This window comes from Gallus gallus, chromosome 2 (genome assembly GCF_016699485.2).
Source record: "Gallus gallus isolate bGalGal1 chromosome 2, bGalGal1.mat.broiler.GRCg7b, whole genome shotgun sequence".
In the NCBI taxonomy this organism is placed as follows: Eukaryota; Metazoa; Chordata; class Aves; order Galliformes; family Phasianidae; genus Gallus; species Gallus gallus.
This window is the reverse complement of record NC_052533.1, coordinates 74,070,148-74,093,400: the sequence shown is the minus strand read 5'-3', so window position 1 is coordinate 74,093,400 and position 23,253 is coordinate 74,070,148. Positions and strand designations below refer to the sequence as shown.

Here is a 23,253-nt window from a genome sequence, read left to right as displayed (position 1 = left end):
ACAATCACTTTCCATTATTACTCAAATACCAAAATTACAGTTAAATGCAATTCACAGCTGCAATAAACTCAGACCAGATCTTAAAAAATGTGAATTGTTAAATACTGCTCATATGTCTTACGTGCTCATATGTAATCATCAGTGAAAGATATGTCACTTAGCTATGTACTTTCAGATTTTATTTGATGGCCTACTACATAACTTTTGTCCTGTTGTCCTCTCTTAAACAAAATGTCCTATGAGAGTTTACAGAACCTGGCTTCAAGAGTATGTCTTTTTGCAACAAAGATACTTTTGATCAAGACCTCACTACCACAATACTAAAATTAATGAATAAGATGCATTAAAACTCAACATTCTACCTACTTTCTTGCACATGGAAATTTGAGTATCCCCTGAATACATCAACCTATGTAAAAAGTACAGCATCAGATGGTATAGAAACTATGCTTTTCCAATGGAAAATGGACAGTGTGTGTGTAACAGAACAGGTCAAAAGAGCATCAGAACGATTCTTAAAAGAAAAAGGGCCACGATCTTTCAGAATAGGCTCTTGTTTTCCAAGGAACAGATTTTAAAGACAGTTTTTTAGAAGTGAAGAACAAAACTGTGCATCTATTTGACATCCAAATGTACTCCTAGCCCTTTTCTAATTAGTAGGCCAACTAATTATTAGCCTACCAGCAGATGTTAATATGCACCTCATCAGAGCTGCTGATTAAAATAAAAATGTAAACAGAGAAACTCAACTTCTGTAATGCTCACTGACAGCACTGAAGAGATTAAACTGAAAGGTTATGCTATTTTTTTAAAGGTAAGAGTTGTTCAGAAGAAAAAGAATTTCAGTAACGAAGGAGAACTAATTGAAAATGATATAGAGCAGGTATTCAGTCCAGCTCAGATGCTTTTCAGAACTGAATCAATAAACAAGTAAATATACATGTGACCAATTTAAAGCAGAGGTGTGCCTTGCCAGCTGTGATTCACTTCCTTTGACTATTAGAAATAACAATGTGCAGGATAAGGTAGCTCTTCTTGGCAGTACAATGTTTATACACCCTGATTCTGAAAAAATGTTGTGTATGTGTGCACGTGTGCATGTGTGTTACTTATAATAACAGTGTCAGGGAAATGACATTTCATTACTACCGTATTTTTTTGTATGATTCTTCTGAAAAACACCCAGAAATAATGCTACTTTTTGTCATTAATATGACTAGTAGACTTAGTGAAACATTTTAAGAACCTCATACTCTGTCAGGACAAGCAGTGAACTTGGAAACATTCAGAAAACAGTCAACATTTCACTCCTGCAATTTGCATAACAAAGCATTTGAACTTTTTTTAAACCACTATTTGCTGTCACTTCCTTAAAATTAATAAAATGAGTCCTGTTTTAAACAAAGGAAAATTTCTTTTGTAATGGTACTTCATGGAAGATTGTAAAATTTCATTCTCCTCCATTGGCTATATTTCACAACCATACAGAAAACGAGTGTATTTCTAGAACTCAGGGTTCTCCAACTCTGTACATCATCTAAGATCAAATCACAACTGCTTCATTTGCATTAGGCTTCATCTGGAAGCTGTTGAAGATATAGAATTTACTTTCTCTGTAAGTGACTACTAATGGAGAAAAACTGTCTCTTCACTGTGGAAATTATCATCTTTCAAAAACATTTTTGAGATGCTTTTGGGGGGGTTCACTGAAGTACATTTTCTTAAATTTTATTATTATTATTATTTTGGAAAGTAAATAAATTAAGCCACGGAGAGAAAATGGCTAGGCAGCTTATCTCCTTAGATTTCCTGAAGAAGGAAACAAGGACTCATGCAGGACAGGGCAGAGCTGCAAACCTCAAACATCAGTCAAGTAGCTGTGCCTGGCAGCGTCTGACAGGATTTGTTCTTTAGTGATATTTTGTACTACTCATTCTTACCAGATGATGGATAATTCAGAATGAATGCTGTCTTCGTAGTGATTCAAAACTATTCAGCTCAACACATTTTCTAGCACATGGAAGGTTGTCTTATTCTGCAATGTTTGCTTATTTGCGCTTCCTTAATATTTGTTGTTCATTGACTTTTTTTTTTCCTTAAAATAGACAGTAAAATTTTCTGAACAAGAGCCAGGTTCTTTTGTATCCTTTTGTTGTTTTGTTTGTTTTGTTGTTGTTGTTGTTTTTTAATAGTCCATCACAATCTTTTCTGAAGCCTAATTGTATACTGAATATAAAAGTCAGAGTATGTCTCACGTGTGTATGATGCAAGCTCACTATTCCAACCTACAACCTGTGTAATAATGCAGAACTGCCATGAAGATCTGTGTAACAACCCAGTCTCTACAAAAAAGGTACTTCTGGTTAAAAAAAAAACAAAACAAAAAAAAAACAAAAAAAAACAAAAAACACCTTGGTAAAGTTGTCAAACCATGGACCACAGTGAAATCCATGAACTATGGAACAGTATCTGGAAAGTAATTGTTTTTCAGTTTTTTTGTTAAAAAGTAATTGTTTTTTGCAACGTCCCCTCTGCTCATTGTTTTGGAAGAGCTGATCAGCATGTTTTCATAAAGACACTTCATAGACAGGTTCACCCTCATTTGTCTTTCCATGTGAACACTTCTGAGCAATCAAACATGCAAAAAGTGAGGACAGCAGTCATGTTAGTCATTCCCCTGAGTTATATTTCAAACCTTTCTCCCACATGGCACTTAGTGAGAGCTGTTAAATCTGCTTCATCCATTTGTTACAGGATAGTGGCTTTTCAAATTCCATCTGACAAGATTAAGGTTTTTGTAATGCATTTTCTTGAAATAACAAGAAAAATATCTTGAATGTATTCCCAATCTTCTCCCTTTAGTCTAATACAGTTAAAATACAGACTAATACATTTAAAATGTTAGGGCAAATGTGAAATATGAAAATGAAATAAGAAAGAAATATGGCATGTGATCAAAACAAACTTTTAACATATATAGCATTAACAAATAAAGTAATTCTTTCTCACTGAGAAAAAGATAACTGTGAGAGTTACCTGACCAGGCTTTGCATTCTCACAGACCACTACGTCATACTCTCTGGCGAGCTCCGGAGGGTTGTCATTGACATCCAGGATTCTAATGCCAACTGGAACATGGCTCACTAGCCCAGGATTGTCTGAAAAATATACAAAGGACTTTTATATATATTCAATATTCATATAATTAATTATAATTTATATATAATTTTCAATATTATGCAGCAATATATTCAATCTTATGCAATATTGAACATTATATAGATATTATTTTACAAAAACAATACAAATTATGTTATATATGTAATATACAAAATTCAGTGACATCCTTTATCAAAATGTGATTTCTCAACGCAGCAAATGGATGAGAACTAGATACAGTTGCAAAACCTTAGGTAGTAAGATCATGAAAGATGACATTTGCTGAGCTTCACTAACTGTTTTGAAAAAAAAGTGGAGTAGAAAGCATAGTATAAGTCTTAAGTTACAGTTATGTCATAGCAATAAAAATACAAAATACTCTGAAAATGAAGTAGGAGGAGGCTGTTGGTGCTATTGCATGCTGTCACTCTATGCAAGAAACGATTGATTATTTTTCAATTAACATCAAAGTGTCATCACATTAAGATCTTTTATATTTTTTTCAGTCCCTCAATGAGTTTAGGAACTAGGAAGGCAGCTCCAAAAGTACTGCCTATTTTATGATGTTGGTCCATGACATTAGAGGCGGATGTTGGTGATATGGCAGCAGAGGCAGAACCGTCCCTCCAAAATTCCATTACCTTTTGTTGCCATGTGACAGATAGTATCAGAGGGGCAGTCTGACAAAATGGTATCAGACATGAAAGTATGGATGAAGCAAAAATGTATCACTGAATTCCTTCATGCAGAAATAATTGCACTCATTGATATTCATTGATAATTGCTGAATGTTTCTGTAGACCAAACAGTGCATGTGAGTAGAGTGAGGCAGTGAGTTTCAGCAACGTGAAAAAGAAGGCACATTCCAGAAAGCCATGCACAGCTGTCACACCATGAAGTGAACAGTGTTCCCAGCTCATCCATACAAATCAGTGGATTACCATCAGGGAACTGTGTATGGAGCTGAACATTGGTTTCAATGTATTGGAAATGATGGTGATAACATGAGAATATAGCAGTGTTTGTGTCAAGAGGGTCCCATAAGTGCTCACACAGGAACAAAAACAACGTATGCAAGTTTGTCAGGATCTATTGAACCAGTACAAAACTAAAGGTGAAAGTCTACTGGATCATATCATTACCAGTGATGAGACGTGATGTCACCACTATGAGCCAGAGTCAGAATGGCAGTGCGTGGAGTGGTGATGTGAATTCCCCATCAAAGAATTTCAAAACGCTGCCCTCAGCAGGTGAAGTGATGTGCACTGTTCTTTTGGATAGGAAAGGGGTGACCCTTCTGGATTATTTGGAAAGCAGACAAATGATCAACTCTGATCACTACATAACACTACTGTCTAATCTGAAGGCTCGAAATTCCAGAGTCAGGACAAGAGGAAAACAACTTTACTCTTGCAACATGATAACACCAGGCCCCATAACAGTTTGAAGACCATGGAAGAAATTGCCAATCTTGGTTGGACTGTCCTACCACAACATGGTCATAGCAACTGTGAAACAGTGGGTCACCCCTGCTAGTGCAGATTTTTATGAATGTAGCAAGCAGGCTCTCATTCATCACTGGTGAAAATGCACAGCTAGTGGTGGTGACTGTGTTGAAAAATAGCCGGTTGTAGCTGAGAATCTGCTCTATAAAAAATAGCGTTATTATGCTCTTTAGAGTTGTAGTTGTAGTCTCCATGGAAATAAACAAGAGGCATTACTTTCAGAGTAATGTACGCAAAATGCCGAAATAATATGGAAATAGAAGCACACAGGTATACACATAAACCATTCCCAAGGCTGATTCAAACTTCCTCACAAGTTATCATGTTGTTAGACAAAGCAGTCAGTAAGTCTTGTATTTTCTCTGAAAATCCAGCATCAGTGACACATCAGTTCAAAAATGTTTAAATAACGGTGTCTTAGTATATGATTTATAGTTGTTTGAGAGCTCACCTTCAAAAAAAGATCACTTGCAAAAAGCACAATAAATGATTTTTTTTTCAATGAAAATACACTTTCTGTGTTAAGATAGCAAAAAAATACGAGTCTTAATCCATCATTCTTTTGTTCTTACTACTATGTACCAAGACACTTATATCTGATTAGAAGAATTATATACTGAGAACATTTTAAAATTAGGGGCAATATATCTTCCAAAGTCTGTGTAAGTATCCATCTTGTAGATAACAAACTTCATTTTGTTTTTCACCAATTAAATTAAACTATCAGTAGAAAAATGCGAAGTCAATCATTCACACACAACAAGGTAGAAGAATGGGGTCCTACAGATTTCTTTTTTTTTTTTAACGTGCACGTTTTATTTCTCCTGGTTATTTCTATCTGTATTTTTCCACATTTTTGTTTCAAAAAAAAAAAAAAAAAAAAAAAAAAAAGAGAGAGAGAGAAAGAGAGTTTCCATCAAAAAAAAGTCATTTGTAGAATGCCTCAGATTTTTCATGCCTTTGAGGGCATTTGCTTAGAAGCCTAAAAACCATTCATTTGTTTAGACATTTAGATTCAAAACCACCAGTAAGGTAGCCTCCTACTGAAAGAATATTTGAGAACATGGGAGTTTATTTGTCATTGTCATTCCCAATTAACATTAGCATTAAAAGTTATAAGAATACATGCAGAAGAGCGACAGACTCACAAATTCCATTTTCTTGCTGTGAATGTTCAGTTGCAAAATTAGGAATATGTTTAAAATATAGTACTTAAGTAGTCTAGTTTAGTAATCTAGAGGAGCGTTTGAATGCTGTGAATATACAAAGGGAAAGTGAAGAACTGTTGGCTGTTTGCTATGCAGTTGGATGAAAGAAACCATCCAATTCAAATTATGACAGAAAGAAAAGCAGCCTTCTCTCCAGAACTCCCTTTGAACTTTGAGAATTAACTGAAAAGATGTTTGGTCCTTCCTTGGTGGTAGACTTTAAGATTGTGCAGAACAGCACAGTACAAAGCAATAAAGATCGAATAGTTCTTAATGCTCACTAACATATTGTTTACAAAATATTTTAGGTAGCTTGTTCTGTCAATGCTAACAGACAAATTACAAGATTTCTATAATTTCAAATTTCTATAGTTACAGTAACAGGATATGATATCTAATAATGGATGATCTAACCTTTAGGTTATGAAAATATCCTTGTTCTTGAGCCTGGAATGTTCTAACCTACATTCTGTGAGGTATAATATCATAGAATCAAAGGATCATTGAGGTTGGAAAAAAACTCTAGAATCAGACCATCAGACCGTCAAGAGTCTGACCATCAACCCATTACCACCACTCCCAGAAAACCATACCCCAAATGCTACATCTGCCCTCTTCTTGAAAACCTCCAGGGATGGTGACTTCACCACCTTCCTGAGCTGTCTTTTCCGATGTACTATCACTTTCCAAGAATAAATTTTTCTTAATATACAACCTGAATCTCCCCTGGTGCAACTTAATGTCATTCCCTCTCATCCTGTCACTGATAACTGGGATAAGTGGCTGATCTCCACCTTGCTACAATAGCCTTTCAGGTAGTTGTGGAGAGCTACTACTGTGCCTCCTCCAGAATAATTTCAGGCATATGAACTAGAAAGAGTTATAAATTACAGGAAAAATACAAAGTAGCACACAAAAGAATAGTACATATATCGAAGACAGGTATTATATTAAAGGGTTAAGGAAGAATCCATTTGGGAGTGGCTTCATAAGATGCAGTGAAAGCAATGAAGATTTTAATATTAGAAAAAGCCAGAAGGCAGATTTTGCCAGAAGGCAGAAGAATTTGTGACAACTAGATAATCATAGAATCTTAGCTGAAAGGGACCTCTGCAGGTCATTGGTCTAGTCCTCAGTTCAAAGCAGTGCCATCTTCAAAGCTAGAAGATGGCATAATACATCTAAGAGGAAGGGAGAAAGAAATCAGGAAAAGCACAGGGCAGAAGGTAACAGAGACACAGAACCGTTCTGTTGATCTGACATGTTTGGAATATTTAGTGAGGAAAGAAAATCAAATGTTTTAAACCAGTGTGTGCCTGCCTGGCAACAGACAGGTAAATTTTGTTTCAGTACAGTGTATCAGAACCCTTTCCTAGTCCTGAACAGTGTCCTCCTGTATACCTGTCACTACTTTCCAATGTGTCTTATCCCAGTCTGTTGAACTTGCATTACTTTCACTGAGATTTCACAGAGATTCAGAGAGCTGTTGTTTTTTTCCGGCTGTGTTTTATTTATTTATTTGTTTGTTTGTTTTTGGCAGCTGTTTTGCAGCACAAGGAATTCCTATTTATCTTACCAGTTCAAAAGAGTACAGGGAATTATTGGTATCTTTCTGGAAGCAGTTACCTTATAGGATCTTTGACCTTTGCAGGCAAATTTCCATACTGGCAGCCTACTTATTACAAAATGCTAATACGGAAAGTATTAACACCACTTTCCAAAATGGTCTTGAAGTTTGTCAGATTGTGTATACTACATCAATGTGTATGCAAGATGATAGCACAGCTTATAAGGGAGGAAAGGAATAAGAACAAATTAACAATGTTCTTATAAGCAGGTTGTATTTTGGTTTGTATTATTACAAGATACTTATTTTACTACAAAATAAACATAAACTACAGTCTTTTGCAGGTGTGCAGCTCACCTGCAATCCCCAAAACACTCTGATAACTGATCCCTTTTATAGTAATTAGTCAAATGCATTACATTAGTTTGGCAGATTTCCAGTTTTGAGATAATCAGTGCCGACGTATATTTCAGTCCTGTGCATTATAAAACAACAAGATACATTCTGTATCTTATTAGTATTATGCCTCAAGTGAAGATTTTTCAACGTGAATGCTCACTGTTTTAAAGGATAACTGAAGCAGAAATATTGTTCTGATTCACCTACATTAGGGGCCTGCTTTCTTACGCTTGAGATTTTTCCCAGAATAAATGGTTCTTCTGTCAGAGTACTAAAATTGGTAAAGCAATCAGTTTCATTAAGTATCAGTACTGCAGCCAGGCAGTCCTCCCTGAAGTTGTAGAATTCGTTATCAACAGCCAATCTGGAAGCCTAAATCTTCTCCCCAGTTAATTTATGTGGGGAAGCTTTAAGAACCCTGTTCAAGAAGAAAGCTTATTTTTAATATAGCTTCTGTTGTCTCATACTCCTTTTTTCACATTAACAAAATCCCCATGAGCTTTATGAAGATAAATTCAACTTGAGTGACATTAACAGTTTCAATGTAAATAATCTTGTTTGTTTGTTTGTTTGTTTTGTATACTTATAATATATATTTGCATATGCATATATTTGCATACTTATAATAATATACTTGTATATTATTTACCATTATGATATATAATATTATATGTTATGGAAGTTGAGTGAATAATTTAACACAGAATAAGCCTGAACTATTTTAACAGTCTGAAGAAAAAAAAAAAAAAAAGATTTTCCATCTTTTCATGAAGTAGCACAAATATTTTCACTTAATTCAGTTTTATGATGAATGTCTATGCTTTTTCACAATTAGTTTTAAATATCACTCTTAATCACAACAAAAACATCTTCTTCTCATTCTGACAGCTTTACAAGACCTTATGATGCAAACCAATATTTGGGAAGTTCAACCAGTTATCTTTTCTGGTACTTTTCAAAGAGAAATAGAAGGCACAAATCTCGTCTACCAATACTGAATAGTTTTGACAGAATATAGATCTAGAATGGATGAAATATATCACAGAAGCAGAAGTAAAATAATAAAAGAATGCTTTATATGTAAGTGAGAGGAATATTCAAAAAATATAGGTTTAATTCAGGCTGGTGGCAGTAGTAGAAGTAATAAAAGAAGTAATATCAGTAATAATACCACTGCAGCAGACTTAAACATTCAGTGTTCTCAATCTGGCTACTCCCTCTGCCTTAATGGAAGCAAAATTCTGCAGCTCATTGACAATGCTAATGCTTACCTCCTGAGTAGATCAGGGCACCACAAACTGCACTGGTTCTGTGGCCAGTAGTGGGTCCATTTCGAGATTCTGGTACTGCTTTGCAAAGTCCTGAAGGGGAAAATGTCACATGATCCCAAAGACTGTCTCTTCTTCAGAAACCCCCTTGGTAGCTACCATATAGCCATACCCTATACCATCTTCAGATGACATTGTATGAATATCTTAGCTATACCTTTCCCCAAAGAAATAGAGGAGAATAAAATCCGTCTTGCCTAGGACGCAATGACTAAACCAAGATAAACAGCGAAACAAGCATTGAACCTGGCATTAGAGGAATCACTTCTTGAGCAGGATGGAGAACTAGCTGCCTCAAGACAACTGTTTTTATAAAGAGTTTTGTGTCAGCTTTGTTTATTGCATAAGGATGCAATGGCAGATTCTGCTACAAACGGTCCATTGGTAGGCAGCTTACCAAGACTGGAAATAAACCATGCCACTTTAGAGTGTGGGCAGAGTGCTAGTATTGTGTCTAGATCTTGCCATTAAAAAGATGATAGATACTTAGTTTTTCACTACTCCACCAGCAAAACAGTCTTGGAACACAGATCTTGTATTTTTAAAAATCTGCTTTAATCTGGTTTTCATTTAGGGGAAAAGTAGGAAATATTTTGTGGCAGATTCTGTTTCTTGGAAAAATAAAAAAGTAATTGTTATCAGTACCAAAACTCTTTCTGTAACTGAGCTAGCTGGCAGAATGTAAGTGAAGTAAAAACGAGGAATGTGTGTGATTTTTTTTCTCGAGTCAGGGGGAATCTGTGGGAGGAGCTGACCTTAAAGTAGCACTATAAGATCTGGCTCTGTAACATATCTATAAACACAAATGCAGTGAAACAATATATAAAGAAAGTTTCCCTCTACTGATGTCAAACTAAACATGGCCTTTTCATTATTCATACGCACTTCATTTTGGAAAAAAAAAAAAAAAAAAAAAAAAAAAAAAAAAAAAAAAAAAAAGGTTGTCAAGAAAAAAGTATGGACCAGAATTCACTCTAAACAATTCTAAGCAACAAACTCTCTGGTTTTAAAAAAATCATCCTGCTGTCCACCAGAAATAGAAGGTTAGGAGATTACAGCACTGTAACAGTGCTTTGCTCTGATTTATATTACTTTATCTTAGACCTTGAAAAGGAATCAGTTTTATTTATTTGTTTATTTATTGATTGATTTTGATGCAAAGTATTAAAACTATTCTTGGTTATGGGAAAATGGTAAAGTGAGAAAATAAAATGTCATCAATTCTTGCTCTTTTCTAATTCTTTCAGTGCTATGTGCCAGGAAGTTAATACTCCATAGACTTATTTCCTTCAGGCAACGCATATGTTGTTTTCATGTGTTTCAAAACAGAAAGAAAAAAAATGTGTTGGTTTTTTTTTTTATTTTTGTCTTTTGGTTTTACTTCTTGTAATATAAATCTCTTTTGGTTTTACTTCTTGTAATATAAATCAAAGCACCTTTAAATAGCACAAACAGATCTATTCTGTTTGCTTTACACCTTCTCTCCATCTTCCATTCTCATTCTCCATATGACTGTTAACATCATGGGAATGCAAGATCTAGAATCTGTTTTTGTCTATGAAGAAGACATTGGACATGCTTAGCTTAGCTGTTAGAATTAACACTTAAAAGGAGCTTCTTGATGCAGTCTATCTTGCAGTATTTCCAAGTAGAAATGTCTATTGAAAGATATTCCTGATTTCTTTCTCAAATCAAGCCATTTTATGATTCCTTCAACTGTCAGTTTTTGTTCCCGTAGCTATTAGTTGTTCTTCTTGGGCACTAAGGCTTCAAAATATTACTATTTGTTCTGTTTGCATCGCTGCTATAAAAACTTTGAAGCAAATGTTTATTTCCCTTGGAAGTGGCTGTGATTTGGGACTTTGCTCTTGCTTTTAATGTCAGCACTACTATTTGCTAGAGAACAACAACCTTAACTGAATCACTCACAACTGTTTTTACAACCATTTTGTTTTGGAATGCTTCAGTATTTTGAAGTCAGAGAATCACATAGCCATAGACTGGCTTAATGATCTAGTTCCAATCACTTTGCCATAGGCAGGGAAACTTTCCACTAGACCAGGCTGCTAAAGCCCCATCCAGCTTGGCCTCAAATGCCTCCAGGGATGGGACATCCACAACTTCTCTGGGCAACTTGTTCCAGTGGCTCATCACCTTCTGAGTAAAGAATTTCTTTACAATATCTAATCTAAATCTCCCTTTAGTTCAAAGACATTCCCCCTTGTCCTATCACTATCAGACCATGTAAAAAGTTGCCCTCCCTCCTGTTTATAAACTCTGTTTAGGTATTGGAAGGCCTTCTCTTCTCCAGCCTGAGCAAGTCCAGCTCAACTACCTCAACCTTTGTTCATAGGAGAGATGCTCCAGCCCTCTGATTATCTTTATGCCCTCCTCTGGATTGGCTCCAATACTCCATGTCTTTGTGTTGGGGACCCCAGGCCTGGATACAATACTCCGCATGGGACCTCATGAGGGCAGAGTAGAGGGGAACAATCACCTTCCTCTCTGTGCTGGTCACATCTCTTATGACGCAGCCCGGGATACACTTGGCTTTCCAGACTGCAAGTGTACACGTTACTGGCTCATGTCAAACTTTTAGTTCATCAGAACCTCTAAGTCCTTCTCTCCAGGACTGCTCTCAATGAGTTCTTCTCCCAATCTGCTCTAATATCTTGGATTGCCCTGGCTCAAGTGCAATACCTTGAATTTGGACTTGCAGAGTCACATTCAGCTCACAGGGACCCACTTCTCAAGCTTGTCTAGATGCCTTTTGGTGGCATCCCTTCCTTCTATTATATCAACTGCACTACTCAGCTTAGTGTCATCTGCAGGCTTGCTGAGTGGTTGTTCTTTTCTTCTACTCATTCTACATGCACTTCTCAGAGAATCATAGAATGACTGGTTTTGGCAGGTGCCTCTGGAGATCAGTCTGTCCAACTTCCCTGCTCAAAGCAGGGTCAACCAATGTATATTGCTCATGCCCATATCCAGTTGTTTTTTGAGTATCTCCAAAAACACAGAATCCCCAGTCTCACTTGGCAACTTGTTCACTAGTTTGACATATCTCACAGTAAATTTTATTAATGTTATTAAATGGAATTTTATTTCAGTTTGTGTCCTTGCCTCTTGTCATTTCACTTGGTACATGAAAGATGAGTTTTTACTCATCTTCTTTAATTTCCCCATCAAGTTTTTAAACAAACTGGCAAGAACACCCTGAGCACTCTCTTCTCCAGGCTAAAAAAAAAAAAAAAAAACACAATTATTTCAGCCTTTTGTTGTATGACTGGCACTGCAGTCCCTTAATGATATCATGCTCCTTCACTAGACTTGTTCCATTTGTTCCACGTCTCTTTTGTCCAGGTGGGCCCAGACCTGAATCCAGCACTCCAGAAGTAGTCTTAACAGACTGAGCAGAGCGAAAGGATTACCTTCCTTGACCTGCTGGCAACAGTCTTATACATGCAGAGCATGATGTTTTTGGCTGCCTTTGCCTCAAGAAAGCACTGCTGAATCATGCTCAACTTGTTGTCCATCAGGACACTCAGCCAGGTATTTTTCTGAGAAGCTGCTCTCCAGAAAGATGGCCCTCCATATGCACTGGTGCATAGGGTTATTCCACTTGAGGTGCTGGATTCTACATCTCCTTTTATTGAAATTCATAAAGTTTCTGTTCATTCATTTCTCCAGACTGCTGAGATCCTTCTGGATGGCAGCACAACCCTCCATTGTATCAGCCATTACTCCAGTTTTGTGTCATTTGCACACCTGCTGAGTGCACTTTGTCTCATAAACCAGGTCATTAATGACGAGATTAAAAAGTACTGCATCCATTATTGGCCCCTGTGGTACTCCACTAATGACTAGCCTCTGGCTGCACTTCAGGCTGCTCATCATAACCCTTTCAGCTCTCCATTTCAGACAGTTTTCAGTACAACTCACTGCTCATTTACCTATGACATACTTCCACAGGTATTGTTCTTGTATGAATTTATCTCAATCTTTCTTAATTTTTAGTAAGTGTTACTTGATAATCTCACTTAATCAACTATTGCCCATTTTATGTGTGCTATCATTACAATGACTTTTAGTTGACACATCACAAAATATTCCTTAAAATTGCTTAACCATACCTCATTCCTCTGTCAAAGGAACAACCATTCATTAAGGTGGTATTTCCTTCCTCTAAATTAGTCTTTCATCAGTTATAAAACTATGTGCTCTTTCTCTGTATTTTCCTATTTCTATTACTCTTGTCAAAGACTTGATCAAATCCTTTAATAGAGCCAAGTAAATTGAATCTCCTCCTTCTTTTGAACTCTATTTTAAAAACCTTTTCAAAGAATTCTAACAAGCTAATGAGACATGACTAGTTTTAAGTGAAACCATATTTTTAAATCTATTGCCAACAACTTTTAGTCCTTTCCTTCACTCCAAACAGTTTGTAGATACTTCGGTATAAAATACAGTATTGTCCCTTAATGCCACAAGGAGATTTTGGGAAGCACTTGTACTGAAACAATCAAAGAAATGACATCAGTGGTGTGCTCTGGACACCAAAATCCCAGTTTTCATTCACCACATGCTACTGTGGAAGAATAATGCATGTCAAAGAAAATAAAGGATTGTCCCATTCTTCTAGCAGTGAACTCTGCTGTGCTTTAGGCAGCATCCATGCAAACAGAAATATCGTTGTTCATTACACCAACATTACTTCCACAGAGGAAAGTGGTAGAAGTTACACCAATTTCATAGAAGATATTTGAGCAACGTAGAGTGCATTTGACTCAGTAAGTCCTACAGAGAAAGCAAAACTACTAGTGAGAGTTCAGAAACAATGTAAGAAACATGTGGATATCACAAATGTAAGGCTAGAAATACAGTGTTGATTTTATACTTCCTTCACATAAAATAAACACAGCTACCAGTAGGTTATTCAAAAGAATTTTGTCACTGAAGTGCGGTGTTAAGTAAAGAAGAAAACACTTCAAGAAACTAACTATAACAGTAGCATTATTTCAGCAGAGCACCTCTTATTTTTGAGGCAGAACAATCTTTCTGGGCTTTCCAGATTCTGCAATGTTCTTGGTTAAGTAAATTGTTTCAGAAAGCTACAAATGACTTCCAGTACATCAGACAAACTTGAAGACAAACTTGCCTCTCTGACAGCCAAAGCACATTTTGGTCATAGTGCTCCATCTATTTTTCAACCCCAAATCTTATTTGTGTCATGCCTTGTGGATGAAACTGAAAATGAATGTCATAAAAGGATGTAGATATGTAATAGGTAGTGCTTATAAGTTTGGGCCTTCATGCTGTATGCACAAAATATGTTCCTTCTTCAATCATATATCCAATTACTGCTTTTACAATGGATTTGGAAGACTGTGTCACTGTTATAATTTTCAAATTACTTTATGTAAGAAAATGGCAAAGAAGTAGGCACAAAGAAAGTTTATCTGCCATTTAGGCTGCCTTTCAGTCTGTCTGCCATCCATTTCCTCCCCTCTGTTCTCTCTCATATTTTTCACAACTGAATTGTTATCCAAGCTGATAATACAGATCTACTTATCTTCCTAATCCCCACTTTGATAGCAAAAAAGGCAATGCAAGGGAAAGAACAAGACTTATGTTTTCCCTTAGTAAGTAGCACCTTGAATGGAGAATGCCAAGCAGACTTTCGTAGGAAAAAAAAAAAAAAAGTTATTTCATCCTCATTATCCATTCAGTTATCTTTTAGTTATAATCTTCCTCAGCACAGTAAGTGCAATACCACTCACTGGATTATATGAAGTAAGTAGTGCAGAAAGCTACATTTCAGTTTAATGCTACTGAGATTTATTTCTGCAAAATAATAATATTTTGATTGTTTCCCAAAAAGACTAGTGACTACTCCATTCTTTTTTTTGGTATGTTGCAATGTGGCTTTTAATTCTTATTTAAAACTAACACTTACTTATTATTCACTTTCTTATCATTAGGCCTAAACTATATTTAATTTCATGCTGCACTGCAATAGCAAATATACTGTTAAGCACAGAGAAGTGCATTGGCTACCACTTGTGAAGAGCTAACCATAAAACTCTAGATTTTATTGTTTTAATATAGAAATTTATTTACTTGAAAGTGTCAACTTAGTTGAAACAGCAGATTAATAAACAAAAACAATTCGTTGTCCTTATAAAATATTTAGGAGCTATTAATTCTGCAACATATGCTAGCAGTATAGTGGCAGAACAGATTCCATTTAAACCTGGAAATGAAAGAGATGAAGGCACAGGGGAATCACTTATGTCAGTAGCACATGTTAGAGGTAACAAAAATGTAGACTGTCATCTGGCAATGATGGCATACACCAAAGAAAGAAAAAAAAAGGGAAAGAAAATAAACAGAAGTCCATAGTTTGGATCAAAATCACTTTCCATTGAAAAATGGTATCATTAAGAGTACTCAGAAAGTCTTGATTTACTGATACCACATGGGGTTTTTTTTTCATTTGCTTGGCTGAGTTTTTTCCTCTGCAACTTTTTGTCAAATTAAGGACCCTGTAATGGAAAAGTTATTTTTTATTTCTTTAAACTGTCCCTGCCTCGTGTAAAAGTATTTATCTGGGATGTTTATTCAGACATTTTTGACAATTTCAATAATTTTTTGAGGTAGTGAAAATTCATCACATTTTGAAGTGTTTTGAATGCAGTAGGAAGCATTTTTTGTCTCTGCCTGTTAAAGGCCAGAAAAGCACACTGACAATCAGCAACTACTAGATACCTGTTGAAAATAAATTAATATTGGCATATTCAACAAACATAAACAGTAGTTACAGGAAGAAAGGATTAATTTCTCAGACTGTACTATACAATGGTGTCTTCTAAGATACATAAAAGTAAGATACACAAATAGGACAAGCTATTTATTTTAGGTCTTTCAATGCCTGCACTATTCCTTGGTAAAAAAAGTCCTATCACACACAGAATAACATGGCAAACTTACATAGGTGGTCTCACACAGGCTTGTGGGGTTTTGTTTGGTTGTTCTGTGGAATTAAGGAAGTTACACAGACACAGAAATTTCTCCTTTACTGTTGTTAGTTTAAAAAAAAAAACAAAAAAAACCAGCTTTGTTTAAAAAGAACCTAACACTTCGAGATGGTGTTCCTTAAAAACCAAATATTATTTTCCTTTCAATTTTTTAATACTATGTGCCACATATATTATTTACCTATCTCAGAAGCAGCCACTGTGATGTTGTACCAAGGTGTTTCCTCTCTGTCAAAGATCTTGGCAGTTTTAATGGTTCCAGTATTAGCATCAATGGTGAAATATCTATCTTCTTCTGTGTTATGATCAATGAAATATCTAAGAAGAAATAAAATAGTAAATATATACTCATCGTAAAAAGTATGATCCAAGGTAACAGAAAGCTACATAAGAATATTACTTTCAGTCTTTCAAAGATCATGGAGATTTTAGAAAACATCCAAAGAAAAATTCTGTATTATGGGGATGCCTGAAGTATCATTGTCTTTCACTCCTTTCATAATGTTATTTGATCTTTTGATATATAATAAGATTTCCACTATGAGTCACAAATACACAGATCTCTAACAGGTGATATTTTAGACAGGAGTGCTCATTTCTGTCAAAAGACACTAAGCATATTTACTTTGATTATAGCATACAATGGAAAGGCAGAAAAGAAAACAGAAAAAATATCCTTCTGCTTAAACAGCCTGTTCTGTCCCAGTACCTGTTTTGAAGCATGTCTTTTCGACATGAAGTTGATGACATAGCAACATAAGCCATTTAACACATGTACATTACAAAGACTAGAAGCAGAAACAGCTGATTCCCAGAGCTGCTGTTGACATTAGCCTAGAAACAGCCCTCCTTAACTCCCTTGGCGTCTGGACACTTTGCCTAGCAGAGAAAGTAAAAACCTTTAAGTGGGTAATGGAAGCAGATGGGAACACAAAAGAAGAGATTGACAAGACTTTTTTTTTTTTTTTTTTTTTTTTTTTCCACAAAGCCTGAATCGCTTACAATAGCTTTTAACAAATGAACAAATTACACATCCCTACTAAACCTTCTCTTTTAGACCTGATGAAAAAATAAGGAACAAGACAGAGCCTTTTATGTACTATAATTGTTTTTCTTGATAATTTGCCAGCCTTGCTTTCATTCTGGGATATTTTTAATATATGGAAGCTACGTATAGATTAAAATGATTTATTTGTCCCATCCAACTGCTCTTATTTCTACATTACCACAGGTTTAATTGCCAACTAATAAAAAGAGTGGTGCACATGAAGGCTGCAAAGCTCAAAAAATTAAAAATAACTTCAGTTTTATTACTCTCATAATGTACTTATTTAGACTATTTATTGAAATGGAAAACAAACAAACAAGTAAACATTTGGATGAATGATACAACAAAATAAGATATGTCTTGTGAAAAAGCAAAGGAAATAAAGGACTAGAGGAGGAGGTAGCAATTTGAATGAATCACCTTAACTGTTCAAAGGACAGGAGAGAATATAAAAGCCATGTAGGATGTGATGACTTAGGTTAGATTTTCCCTATTAGAGAGAAACTGAACCCATCTCTTCTAGCTGTAAGAAATATTTTACATATGCTTACAATAGGGTAGTTTGGGTTTTGGCATTTAAGATTTGCCTTTTCACGTTTCCTGTATTTTCAAGAATTAAATATATGACAACCAAGCACAGGAAATCTGAGTGGACCAAACCAGGCTAGAAAATCTTTCCTTTTTGATGCTTTGCATCCTTCCTCTCACCATACTGAAGAGTGAAACAGCCTCCATATGACCGTGCGGGTGGTTTGAGCAACAGAAAACCTTTATGTTCCTCTGGAATAAAAATTTAACTTACTTTCTCCTATCCAAACTAAGTCAGAACCCATGTGACCAATCAACTACCAACAGTTGGGAACACATCATTATAAAATACTTCAAAAGTGCTGAGTGATGAGACTTAAGATGTGGAAGATGGCAGCGGAAGTTGCTTCAAGCAGAAAAAAAGACTTAAAAGGTCTCCAAATTAGAAGTAAACTGGAAAGATCTTGACTATGTAGGAGATGGGGGAATCACTTTTAAAGAATTCAAGTCAGGAAGTATTCTTCCAGAAGATATTATTTAATCGCTGTGTCCTAAGTTGGATGGAAAAAATAAACAAACAAAAACAAACAAAAACCCCAACAAAGTGAGCAACATATATAGGAAAGTATAATAACAGTTATAATAAATGGTGAATTACTAATTTTGAACCACAGAGCTTGTTGCAGATACACTTTAGAAAGTTGATATGCTTTGTAAACTCAATAGATACATTAAAAATAAATTATTGACAATCACTGATCATGACAAAATAAACGTTACAGATATCCAAGCAAATCTGTGTTGCTTTCAAGGAATACTGGAATCTGCTGTGGACACATTGCAAAGCAAGAAAAAAACCTCCACAGTTATCCTCTTGGTATTATTTTATCTAGCAGTATTGGTCCAAGCTACCCACACACTGAGGATCAGAATTTACTTTTGAGTTTCAGAACAATTGATTTTACCAGTGTTTCTGCTGGTCTTAGTCTACTAAAAAGAAAGCTATGCAGAGCTGATCAACTGTGAGCAGGATTTGCAGGTTCTCCAAGCAGTTACTTGTAACGAAAATGTTTTGAAAGATTGATCCAATATCAGTGGAAAAGTTTTACTTCCTATGCAGGCAGATTGTCCTACCTTTTCCTAACTACAAAGGAACTTTGTAGCCAGAGTGGAATCAAACTCTGAAAGTACATACAGCTGCCATGCTTGGCACAGAGCTGTGTTAAGATTTGAAGTCTATCCAGAACATGCATGCTTCAATTGGATCAGTGCCTCCAGGCCTTATACTTCATACTTGGCAATGCAAGCAACCTGACAAATTTTTGGAACATGTTAACTGTGCTATTGTTAAGGGAGAAATAATGAAGTCTAGCTGTGTTGGACAAGATGGACAGCACATGCATACACAGACCTCTTCTGCAAGAGGAAGTGAAATAGTGACAGAGGAAGGATAGAAAGAATAACTGTCCCCCAAACAATTTTCCTGGAGACTTTAGCAAGACCCTTTACTGTCACAGTTCTCTGTCAGGTATGTGATGACAAAATGTAATTCCTTCTCTCTGACTACTGCCTTGTTCTTGGCTCTAGAGGTCTCCTGAAAATTACATGAATTATTTACTGGAAAACAAAACAAAACAAAATAAAATCTATCTTCGCTGAGCTATTCTTATGGAGTATGTATTCTTAATATATATATATATATATATAAAATACATGAATCTTGCCTTTGCAAACATTTACTACTGTTGACAATGTTTACTTATTACCAACATCAGACAGAATGACTACTCTGATAGTCAATATTGTGCTAATAACCATAAAAAGTAGGACTATTTGTAGACATAAACTTAAAAATAGACATAATTTCAAATTGGGGTTAATGAGAAAAAAAATAAAGCAATAGGAATACACTGCTGCTTTTGCACATGTCTGATTCATAATAATGACAAGTTATTAGTTTTCCCTCCACGAGGACGCAAGAGAACCAAAAAGAACAAGTATCTCTACTAAATATGAAGCTTATGTAGAAAAACTGAAGCTCAATTCTGCTATGAATTGTGACGCCCTAACATATCATTTTCATAGACATATAACAGAACATTGTCTTAGTTTTTGAAATATGAACAGTTTTTTCTAAATCACTTACTTAAATGTATTCTCTAGAAGCTGAAAGTTCAGTATTGGATGAATAATTTAAATTTCACTTTCTGTGTCATTCATAGAAATAAAACAGTCTTGAGGTGATTCATTCAGTAACACTTTCATTTCCAGTGACAATAGAAAAATAAAAAATGATACTAACTTATGCACAGAAGCACTGTCTCTCTACATCCTAACTTTTTCATACAGTTACAACATATTAAAACATCTAGAGCTCAACAGAATTTTTCTTGATCACGTATAAATAAACAGTGGCCCTGTCTAAGGCTTTATTTTTATGAAGTTTAGTTCTCTCCCATTAATCTATATTCTTCCTAAATATTGCTTTCTGTATCACGTCTAAAGCAGCCGTTTGCACTACTGGGACTGCCATCCTTCATGAATGTCTGTGTGAAACAAGTTACAAATGACATTCTCAAAGAGCAAAGGAACTATGAATATTAATATAAAGCTCTACATTCAGATACCCTAAAAATATTTTGTAGGATAAACACCCTTCATAGAGCCACTCATTCTTGTCACATGTAAGAGGACATTTAGAACAAGTTTCATTGTATTTATAAAGCACTTAGCATTTTAAGGCTTTATAAAATATTAGCCACAAAGTTTTCTATGTCCTGATTTTGGCTGGGATAGAGTTAATTTTCTTCCTAGTAGCTGGTATGGTGATGATGGGTTTTTCTAGGTTGCAAAGAGCTATAGTTCAAGATTAGAATTTCAAAGTTATGTCAAAAGTAAATTTTCATCATGGCTGTGCAAGTGACTATTTCTTCTTACCCATTTAGAATGCATTCATTTAACATATGAATTTATAATAGTCACTGCAGATATTTTCTTAAAGACATTTACTCATGACAGTGCTGTGTCAATTAACATAACCAAGAACTCAGCACATCTGATTTGCATGGCACATGTCAATAATGAGACTTAATAACAAGACATGCTCAGGTAAACAGCTCTCAATAAACTGTTTACTTCCGGACCAGCAACAGAAAACCTGCTCTAAGAACTTATATTTAGAAGGATTATGAACACAGAAAACCTGTTAGTCACAGTTCCCAAAGAGTGTCTGAAGGAAATTAAATATCAAAACTACAAGCGCTGAGAAATTCAACATGTATCATCTTTTTTTTTTTTTTTTTTTTTTTTTTTCTCCAAGTGAAGTCACTGAATGGAAAGGCATTGCCAGCCTTATTCCTACTTCTGACCAAATTCCCAGCTGCTGTGACTTCACATCTCATTTCTCAGATTTTAGTGAAGCAGCGGTTCAGTGAGGACAGAAAGTCCCAAGTTTTTCTTTTTTAACTTTTTTTTTTTTTTAACCAAAAGTGCTTGCATGAATTGGGAAATAAAGAGAAAATTATATGCAAGATGGGCCCTATGCGGTCTTGACATATAAAGCAGTTTGCATTTTAAAGTAGTTAGGTTCTAATAGCACAGAGAATGCTTGAGCATGAAGAAGGTTCTAAAAGATGCTAAAAGAGTTTAATAACAATCACTGAACCTTTTAGAAGGATTTCTGAAGTTAAAACTCATAAGTATTTTCATAATCTAACTAAATTATTTGGCTTTGAAATAACATTAATATCAGTTTGGTAATTGACAAATAAGTGGTATAGCCAGTTAAAATTCCAGTGTCTACTTCCAGTTTTTAGGTTTTATAGTTAAGCCTTGAATTTGAGATTTTAAATAGTGTTTTCGGATTTTGACTTGTCTTTTTTGTTGTTGCTGTTTTTGTTATTAAACAAGTCTTTAAGACATTCACTCATTGTGCTATTATTATTTATTACTAAATTTAATAAAAGCAAGCAAGAACTTCTTCAGAAATTTCTACCCTGCCTACAAAACTCTTAGTTCTAATTAACTTACAAAATCACATTACAGGCAGGTTTGGATTTGCAGTTCATAACACCTCTTTGGGCTTGTATATCAAGATATGTCTAATAGTCAGCTCTCAAATAACAACAGAAACTGGTTACAAAGAACCAGCAACAAAAGTTAGTGAGAATACCAGCCAAACTGATCAGCCATGCCATCTAAATGCTATTAGAAATAAAATACTATTAAAAGGAAGTCTGTTGGGTTGGTTAAAAAGATGCTAGTGAATAATCTCTCAGAAGAAAGATAGCCAGATTCAAAGGACAGAGAATTTAAAACTGAACCAAACCAAACCAAACCAACCAACCAACCAACCAACATCAAAAAAACTAAAAAAAAATAAAAAATAAAAAAAATGTGTGAGAAACAACTATCAGTGCACAGGAGGTATATGAGGAAGAAAAGCAATGAAATTTACTGGCTGCAGCTCCCTGTACTTGGCCAGCTGGAGAGCTGAAGGAAGCATCCCACGGTGGGCCTTAACTCTGGTGCATGCCCTTCATCTTCTGTCTCCCTCCTGGCAGCAGTACTGCCAGTGAGCCTTGAAGACAAATGAGGTGGTGGGAAGGCAGCCTGTTGCTGCAATTGTCTTGTACCACACTGCCTCCCTTCCAGGGAAGGTCTGTTTCCCATAGTTCAAACAAACTTCTTCAGGAGAGAAAAGCAATTGGGAAGTGTGACACAGTAGTCGTCTGCCAAAACAGCAGGTAACCAATTTTCTCCCTGCAGCATGTCTGGTAAAGGAGACATTAGATGTTCCAGAGTTCTGCAGCACCTTCAGCTGTGCTTTCCAGTGGTGAAAATGAAATACATTTGAAGAGAGCCTGGAGAAGATGATCTCTCTGTTTACCATTTCTTCACTTCTTTCAGATAGGTATACCATTACTTTGAAGAGAATACTGCTCCTCTCAGAGTGCTTGCAGGATATGCTGTTGCCACTGCGTTAGCTCCAGTGCTGGTTGCCAGCTGATCAGCAGTACCTTGACATCTCCTGCCCAACACTCCCACCTCACCTCTTGTATCGAAATCTGTTCTTGGCAGATGTGACAGAGCCTTCCTTCTCCTCGTCCCAGGAAGGTGAGGTAGCAGATCCCAGGAGGTGTGGAGGAGCTGCAAATTGCTGCCTCCCTCCCAGCCAAACCTTTGAGCAGCAGCTGCTGCTGGTCTGCATTTCATGCAGAAGTTGGCTTCCTGCTGCTGCTCCTGTTCCCATTGCCTGAGCACTGCTGGCACACTGCTCACCTTGGACACTGGAAACCACAAATGCTGTTCACTTGAAGGAAATGAGACATTTCTGTACTCCCATCTTTTCTAGCTGACAATTTCTGTCTACATGTGCTAAAACCACTGATCATCTTTCCTAGCTAATTCTGCCAGTAAATGTAGGCTAAGAACATCCCACACTCTCAGAGGCATAATTCAGAACTGAAATCAAG

At 35.8% G+C, this 23,253-nt stretch overlaps 1 protein-coding gene across 13 annotated transcripts in view; it reads right to left on the bottom strand.

The window, feature by feature from the left end:
• CDH18 (cadherin 18) overlaps positions 1–23,253 on the bottom strand; it is a 256,820-nt gene that overhangs the window by 24,466 nt on the left and 209,101 nt on the right. For 9 of the 13 annotated variants that reach the window (XM_046934453.1, XM_046934455.1, XM_046934477.1 and 6 more), the window contains 2 exons: positions 16,385–16,521; positions 3,037–3,158 (listed from right to left, as the gene is read on the bottom strand). In XM_046934453.1, the coding sequence (XP_046790409.1) occupies positions 3,037–3,158; positions 16,385–16,521 (259 nt within the window). Of the gene's footprint in view, positions 1–3,036; positions 3,159–9,109; positions 9,200–16,384; positions 16,522–23,253 lie in introns of all 13 variants that reach the window. The other 4 variants (XM_046934446.1, XM_015282214.4, XM_015282215.4 and 1 more) reach the window with 1 other exon arrangement.